The sequence below is a fragment of the Gracilinanus agilis genome, chromosome 1 (assembly GCF_016433145.1).
Source record: "Gracilinanus agilis isolate LMUSP501 chromosome 1, AgileGrace, whole genome shotgun sequence".
Classification (NCBI taxonomy): Eukaryota; Metazoa; Chordata; class Mammalia; order Didelphimorphia; family Didelphidae; genus Gracilinanus; species Gracilinanus agilis.
In genome coordinates, this window is record NC_058130.1 from 781081242 (window position 1) to 781089777 (window position 8536).

The 8536-nt window shown below is 56.0% G+C and overlaps 1 protein-coding gene across 1 annotated transcript in view; it reads left to right on the forward strand.

Moving 5' to 3' along the window:
• Nucleotides 1-7845: 7845 nt before the first annotated feature.
• The window catches only part of TBX1 (T-box transcription factor 1), a 25822-nt gene continuing 25131 nt past the window's right edge, over nt 7846-8536 (forward strand). Inside the window, exon 1 of the mRNA XM_044656592.1 lies at nt 7846-7956. Within this exon, the coding sequence (XP_044512527.1) occupies nt 7846-7956 (111 nt within the window). The remainder of the gene's footprint in view (nt 7957-8536) is intronic.

Below are 8536 nucleotides of genomic sequence, written 5' to 3' on the forward strand. Positions count from 1 at the left end.
AGGGAGCTTAGAACAGGGGGGATCTGAGCTGGGAGGGAGCTTAGAACAGGGGGGATCTGAGCTGGGAGGGAGCTTAGAACAGGGGGGATCTGAGCTGGGAGGGAGCTTAGAACAGGGAGTGTCAAAGCTGGGAGGGAGCTTAGAACAAGGGGGATCTGAGCTGGGAGGGATCTTAGATGGGGGGATTCGAGCTATGGGAGGTACATAGACTATAGCTATGGGACTGTGAACATTCTAATCGTGCCCCATCTTATTCTAGCATCCATTCCAGTGCAGTGTCCTTTTTTGACCCAACCTGGGATTTCCTGGGAACAGGAAAAGAAGCTCCCTCTAGTTAGGGAGACAAGTTCCTTCAGGCTACAATGTCCATCTAGTCCTAAAAATTCACCTGGGGCAGAAAGATGGAGCCCAAGGCCAGCCCTGAGGTTCTCACAGCCGGTATTGGGGGAGATGGGACCTGAAGGCTCTCTCTGCTGTGAATGGATGCAACGAATGCACAGAAAGCATCTATTAAGTGTTTACTGTATGCCGGCACTGGGTCAATGGAGGATCACCAGCCCAATGTAGGCCTTCCCTCAGGACTTCTCTGCATTTTTTAAAGGATAATAATATCAAGTCCAATGGAGCACTTCAAGATAAACAAGAAAGATATAAACAATGATAGACAGAGCACATTCTTCTGACCCTCACCGCAGCCCTGGAAGAGGTTGGATGTTATTATTTCTCTCACTATATTCCTCACTTTACTGAGGAGGTAAAACTGGAGTGAAGTCAAGAGACTTACCCAGGGTCACACAGCTAGTTATTGGCCAAGGCGGAATTTGAACTCACTCCAAGATCAGTACTCTGTGTCATCCAAGGCATTATACACCCTAGAACATGTATTCTTGTTATCCAATGCTTTCTCCGTCCTAGACAGGAGACCAATGGGGGATCTTCTAGGGCAGGGGTCAGCAATGTATGGCTCTCGAGCCATATCTGGCTCCACCTCCGACAGGCCAGTCTGGGCAGAGCCCCAGGGGGCCCTTCAGCCCCCGCCCCATATTCCAGCATCTTCCACCTCCATCCTCTTCCTTTGGCATGTGTTTATGGCTCTCACGGCCAAAAAGGTTGCCGACCATTGCTCTAGGGTATCTTTCCCATAGGAATGTGGAAGGTAAAGCAGCAGTAGCTTAACTAAAGGAGGAGGGAGAGATGAGGGCCACTGGGTCAGCTTCATGTGCCCAGCAGAAGGGAGTGAGGGGCCGGCCCTTTCCCTGAGGCCCTCCTACCTTACAAGGCCTCAGAGCAGGGCAAGGTGGGGAGGGCCAAGAATCAGTGAAGGGTCCAAGGGCAGGGGAAGCTGGGCCAGAAAAAGAAGCCCTAAAAGGCCAGTCTCTGTGTAGTTGTGTGTCCTTTCCATTGTTACTGAGGACGCTGAGACAGGATCTATCCTGTCTGTGGCAGCTGTGACCTTGGGCCTCAGTTTCCCTCTCTGTAAAATGAGGGAATTGGCCTCTGCGGTCTCTCCAGGCCTTTTCAGCATGAAAGGAGGCTAAGCTCATGTTCCCCTGTACTGCATATGGGAGCACGTGTGTGGGCACGTGCCTTTGGGGGGGTGTCCCCGCTGGGGGAGGACAGCTTGCAGGTGTCCATCTCCCTGTCACTCATTCCCAGGCATCTGTTCCTCTCCATCCCTCCAGGCACCCCTCCCAGCTGAAGTGTTAAATCCCAGCAATGCCCGCCCCACTCCAATCCCAGCTGGGGAGAGAGGAGGGGACTAAAAGGGAGGGAGGAGGGAGGCAAAGCCCTCCTCTCCCCCTCCCCACCTCCCGCCCCTCCTCTGGCTCCCACTGCCTGCCCTGAGGAGCAGCAGGTGGGAGGGAGGCGGCTTAGGGAGCAAGAATCTCAACTCTCATTTCTCAGGCCACTGAATCAGGGTTTCCAAAATGGCCCCATGAGACAGGGATGGGGGTCCCTGACTGTTTGGTGGGGGGAAACTGAGGCTCAGGGAAAGTAGTTCAAGCCACTGGGTGACTGTGGGCAAATCCCTTCCCTCTCTGGGTCTTTCTCTGTTTATTTTTTTTAAACCCTTAACTTCTGTGTATTGGCTCCTTGGTGGAAGAGTGGTAAGGGTGGGCCATGGGGGTCAAGTGACTTGTCCAGGGTCACACAGCTGGGAAGTGTCTGAGGCTGGCTTTGAACCTAGGACTTCCCGTCTCTAGGCCTGACTCTCCATCCACTGAGCTACCCAGCTGCCCCCTGGGTCTTTCTCTTTTGCAAAATGACAGAGCTGGACTCCTTGAATGCCCCACTTCTCCCAACTTGGAGAATCTGAGTCGGTTATTTCCCAGGGTCACACCTGGGCCAGACCAAGAATTGAAGAGTGTCAGCCACACAAAAGAGACTTGAGAGACCAGCAGGCCTAAAGCCCTTCATTTGACTGATGGGGAAACTGAGGTCCAGAGCTGGAAAAGCCTCACCCCAGATTATTCATATTCCCTTGGTTTCTTGGCCTCCATTTCCTCATCTGTAAAATGTGGGAATTGGACTTAATGATCTCTCAGGCTCCTTCCAGCTTGAAATCCTAGAACTGGCTGAGTAAATAGTCTTTAAGCAGCTCTCCTAGTTTGAAGACTCTTTTGTTGTTCACTCTTTCCAGCTGTGCCCGACTCTAACCCGGATTTTTTGGCAAAGACTCTGGAGTGGTTTGCTGTTTCCTTCTCCAGCTCATTTGACAGATGAGGAAACTGAGGCAACCAGGGTAAAATGACTTGTCCAGGGACACACAGCTGGTAAGTAGCTGAGACTGGATTTGAACTCAGGTGCTCTGCTTCCAGCCCCAGTGCTCTCTCTCCACTGTAGTGCCACCTGGTTGCTCTCTAAAACTCTCAAATTCTCAGAAACTCAGTTTCCTCGTCTGTAAAATAGGAATAAACAAACCAGTTCCAGGCATCTCCTAGGAAACTGGGAAACTTTGGATGGAAGGAGGATGGGAGAAGTGATTGTGAGGAGGCAAGAGAAGGCCCGTCCTAGAGGCCCCTGGGTGTTTGAATGGGGGAAGGGGGCTTGCCAGTGGATGGAGGAGAAAAGCAAGGCCCAGAGCAGGAGAGGTCAGCTCCAAGCCCTTCTCTCTTAGGCCCCAAAGATGCCACCACCACCAGCAGGCTGCCAGGATTAACATCCACACAGAGCTGACCAGGAACCAGTTTTGGTCTTCACTGGACAGGCTGAGTGTCCATCTCTAGAGCCCGCCTGTCCACCGGTCCGCCCGTCCTCCTGTCTGTCTATCCATCCGTTGGGGGGCGCTGGTGCTCCCCTCCCAGGAGGAGGAGGAGGGGGAAGAGGCCAGAGGAATATTTGCAGCCTCCTCTCCGCTCCCACCCCCCTGGAGGCGAAAACAAGAGAGTCTGCCAGAGGAGAGGGGCCGGGAGGATGTGTTTGTTTTTAAAATAACAGGGAAGGCTGGGGCCTCCGTGTCTCTTTAAATGTCCCGGGGCAGAGGGGGGGGGCGGGGAGCTGTTGGAGGCAGGCCTGGGAATTCCTAACACAGGACTTCCCAGAATCCCCAAATGTCAGAGCTGGAAGGAGCAGAGCCGGTGGAACCCGAGGATCCCAGGCCCAGCATCCTGAGCAGAAAAGGGACCTGGGGGGGGGCAGCTGGCCCACCCCTCCGAGAAGGGGCCCCCCCGTGGTCCTAGGAGACTTTCTGAGCCCTCTTAGAAGAGAAGGCCCCCAGTGTAGGCAGGGGACTTACAGACAGACCATCCGGCCCAAGCCTTTCCATTTTTCAGATGAGAAAACTGAGGTCCCAGAGCATCAGCGATTCCTAGATCGACCAGCCTGAAGCCCCCAGAAAGCCAACTTAGCTGGTGGCTCCATTCCAGACCAGGTCGCAGTGTTTCTCTTTCTCCCCATTTCAGGAAGTCGTGCCCGGATGCAAGGAAGTCTATGGTGGAGGGCCCCAGTGATCTGTGCTGCTCAACGCTCACCTGAATGAGACAAAGATAATTATAGGTGCTTCCCATGTGCAGCCACTTACCAATATTAGCTAAGATTGCTTCACCACAACCCCAGGAGGAAGGTGCTATTATTATTACATTTGAGGAAACGGAGGCAGGCAGAGGTTAAGTGACTTGACCAAGATCATACAGCCAGGAAGGGTCTGAGGCTGCATTTGAACTCAGATCTTCTTGCCTCCAGTCCCAGCCCTTGATTAGCACCACTAACTTACAGAAGATTCACAGTTAGAGGGATTAGCCAACACACGGGGTGATAGTGTGGGAACCCCCCCCCCAAAGATCTTGAAAGCTGAGGAGGAAGGGGCCCATTTAGCCATGTTAGAAATGAACAGGGATAAATGTAAAGTCGGGCTTGGGTCCAAAAAGAAAATCTAGCATAGAGGCAGGACAGAGAAGTCCTGAATAAATAATTCAGGTAACAAAAAGTGGGGTGAAGGTGTTCAGAGGGACAATGAAAGAAAGGAATGTGTTCTCAGCATGCATGAAGGAAGAGGAGTGACCTGGATTGACTAGCCAAGTGATCCTAGGTAAGTCACTTCTCTCTTTTTTTTTTTTTTTTAAGCCCTCACCTTCCATCTTGGAGTCAATACTGTGTATAGGCTCCAAGGCAGAAGAGCCGTAAGGGCTAGTCAATGGGGGTCAAGTGACTTGTCCAGGTTCACCCGGCTGGGAAGTGTCTGAGACCAGATTTGAACACAGGACCTCCTCCTGTCTCTAAGTCTAGCTCTCTAACCACTGAGCCACTTAGCCGCCCCTTCACATCTCCTTTCTAAGCCTCAGTTCCTACATCTATAAAATGGGCATAATAGTCTATACATTACTCAGCTCATCAAGTGCTCTGAGAATCTGCTTTGGTACGCTTTCATGTGGTAGAGAAATGGAAGGAAGTTGGAATTGGATTGTGACTCAGAGGAAGCACCTCATACAGCTTCTCAGGGAACTTCATAGTACCTGGAATGAGGAAAAGATCTTCCTGAGTTCTGGCTATGTGACCCTGGACAGGCCACTCCTCGCTGGCCTCAGTTTCCTCACCTGTCAAATGAGCCAGAGAAGGAAATGGCCGACCACGCCAGTATCTCTGCCAAGAGAACTCCAAATGGGCTCACGGAGAGAGTCAGCCGAGACTGAACAACGCCTGTGAAGTAGATGACGTTAGCCCCATTCTACAGATGAGGAAACCCTGCCTTACAGTCAGAAGCTTGGCCAGGGGCCAAAGTGTGGGGAGCCCCAGGAGATCTTTTATCTCTAGAGGGATGTTGTAAGGGTCCTTCACACTCCTCAGAAAAGCCAGCCCTTTCCCTTCTCTGTCCCCTCTGCCATCCCCCAAGCGCCCCTGCCAGAGCCGCAGGGGAGGCCACAGAGCTTCTTTGGAGAAAGCTTAGGAGCTCTCCGATGGCGCCCTGCAGCATCTTGCTGCTCCAGCCACATGGTTCCTTTTCCTCCCCTTTTCTTCATTCACCCTCTTCCAGCTGGCTTCTCGTTTCCTGTCTGAGCCTCACCTTCTAGGAACCTCTTCCTCTTCCCCTCCTTCTCCATCTATCTCTGCCTGGCCCCCTCCCCTCTCTCTGTCTCTCTCTTTCTTTCTGTCTGTCTCTCTCTCCCTCCCTTGTCTCCTTCTTCCTCATCTCTTTCTATGTCTCTCTCTGTCTCTTCTCTGTCTCTTTCTCTCTCTTCTGTCTGTGTCTCTCTGTGCTCTTTCTGTCTCCCTCTTCCCCCCTTTTCTCCGTTTCTTCTCTCTGTCTCTTCTATCTCTGCCTCTCTCTGTGTCTCTCTCAGTCTCTCTTCTCTCTCTCTGTCTCTGGGCTCTTTCTGTCTCCCTCCCTCCCCTGTCTCCCTCTTCCCCCTCTCTCTGTCTCGCTCTGTCTTGCTCTGTTTCTCTGTCTCTCTCAGTCTCGGTCTCTCTTCTCTCTCTCTGTCTCTTCTGTCTCTGTGTCTCTCTGTGCTCTTTCTGTCTCCCTCCCCTGTCTCCCTCTTCCCCCTCTCTTTCTCTGTCTTTTCTCTCTGTCTCTCTGTCTTTCTCTGTCTCTGTGTCTCTCTGTCTCCCTCCCTCCCCGTCTCCCTCTTCCCCCTCTCTTTCTCTCTTTTCTCTTTGTCTTTCTCTATCTCTCTTTGTGTCTCTCTCTGTCTCTTCTGTCTCTGTGTCTCTCTGCCTCCCTCCCTCTTCCCCCTCTCATTCTTCTTCCTCCTCCTCCATTCCAGCCTCGGCCCCTCCCAACCCTCCCCCCTCGCTTCCCCTCTCCTCGGTCCTCCCAGCTGGCCTTACTTCCCTCCTCCCCCTTTTCTCACTACCTGGCTCTCCCTTCGGGAGCCCAGGGAGGGGTTGGCCTTCTGGCTGCGGAGAAGAGTCTGTGTCGGGCCCCTGTAAAGGAAGGAGGGGAAGGGCAGGAGGAGAGCCCCGTCCCGGGCTGGCCTTGTGGTCACCCGTAGCAGGTGGAGCCCAAGTTCCCTCCCTTTGGGCCCTGCAGAGCAAGAATCCGGCCATGAAATCTGCTTGTCCGTAAATGGTCACATGGTCAGAGTGGCCCCTTTGCCCCTGAGACTGCTGGGAGGGCGGCAGAGCGTTCTCTGGCTGCTCTCCTCCTGCCTTCCCCGGTCTGTATAAGGAGCGGATTGCATAGGAGCCTTCTGCAGGGGCACCGAGGGAGAAGGGGGGCGGGTCCATCTGCTGGGAAGCGGCCCGGCAGCCAGGGGGTGGAGACGTGCTGAGGAGAGGCGCCCAGAGAAGCCGGGAAAGCCTCCCAGCAACTGATCCAGAACGACTTGAGCAGAACCAGGGCAACCGTTCACGGAAAACCAGGCTGACTGTAAAGATCACTTTGCAAGGCGGCTTCGGGGCTCCGCTCCACAGCTGGAGAGACACCCCAGTCACGAAGCTGTTGTTCATCCATTATTTCCTCTGGGTCCTCGTGGGGGGCGGGGGAGAGGGAAGCTCAGTGGATAGAGAGCCAGGCTTAGAGACAGGAGGTCTGGGTGCCAATCTGGCCTCAGACGCTTCCTAGCTGGGTGACCCTGGGCAAGTCACTTGACCACTTGGAAGCAGCACACAGTATCGCTCCTAAGACGGCAGGTGAAGGGCGGGGTTTGCCATTTCCTGCTCCAGCTTATTTTTGCAGTCAGGAAGACCTGAGTTCAAAGGTAGCCTCAGATTCTTCCTAGCTGTCTGACCCTCAGAAAGTCACTTGGCCTCAGTTTCCCTGTCTGTAACATGGGGGTGATTGTGTGCTCTTGTTATTAGAAGGAGCTGGCCCGCGTACATTCCACCAGGGCTGCCGAGGGGGCCGGCTTTTCCTCCTTTGTCCGTGGAGTGGGCCGGCGTGAGGGTGAAGAAGGGGCTCTCGGTGGAAAGCCAATCCAATTTCCCTCGTGTGCAGTGCTGGGGAGGAGGGAGGGAGGGAGAGACTAGACGAAAGAGTGCCCCGCCCCCCCCATAGGCCCGAGCTCCCAGCCGCGGGCACAGCCCCCAGGGCCCTGGGCACAGACTGCCAAGCCCCGGCGCAGCGTCGCGATGTAGGGAGTGGGAGTGGGGGCCGCTGCCGTGCCGCGGGGGACAATCAGGGCCCAGAAGGACCTCGAGTCATTCCTTCCGTCTCGGAGTTTGACCTCCTCCTGTTCCAGCGGGAGAAGCCAAGCTCAGCGGAGCCAGGCCGGGGAGAGTCCGGGGTCACCGCACACCGAGCGCAGGCAGAATTCGAACTCGGGCTCGCAGCCTCCGAATCCAGGACTCCCTCTCGTGTTCGGGGACAGGGATTGGCTCCGCTCTGCGCCTCTCTCCAGCCGAATTCTGCCCGCCCGAGGCTCCTAGCAGGCTGCCCCGGCACAGCGCCCGCCCGTAGTAGGCGCTTAAATGAAGGACGCAGCCCAAAGCCGCGGAGGCACGTGCATTCCCGGCTCCCAGCGGGGCGGCCCCGGCCCGGGCGGACTCCGCAGCGCCCGAGGGGAGCAGACCGAGGCCGAAGTGGGGAGGAGCCAGGGAAGGCAGCCGAAACAGCCCCGTAGAGCCCAGAGCGCCCCCACGCCATCCCCACCCCGGAAAGCCTCGAAGGCGCGGCGGCTGGCGTCGGAGGGAGAAGGAACGGAGCTGAGAGGGCCGGAGCTCGAGAGACGGAGAGAGGAAGCCAAGCGAGAGACCGAGGGAGGCCCGGGCGGGCGCGCTGGACTGGCAGGCAGCCCGAGAGCCCCAGAGACGGCCTGCACAGGCCCAGAGGCGGAGGAGCCGAAGAGAAAGCGAGGAGAGGGACCCCGAGAGAGAGCGACAGGGAGCCGGGAGAGAAGCAGCGGGGAAGGAAGGAAGGAAGGAAGGAAGGAAGGAAGGACGTCCGGGGAGAAATGGAAGTGCGCTGGCCTTCGGGGTGCAGACCCCGCCCCGCCGCGAGGGCCTCGCCTTCTCCATCCGGAAAGATGGGCCTACCCGCTCCCAGAGCACCCCTGCCCGCCCCCGCCCCAAAGGCGCCCCACGGGAGGGCCCGGCTCCTCCACCCCCCACCCCCGCGCCTTGGGCAGCGCCCTGGTGGTGCAGACCCGGCCTCAGCCCGGAG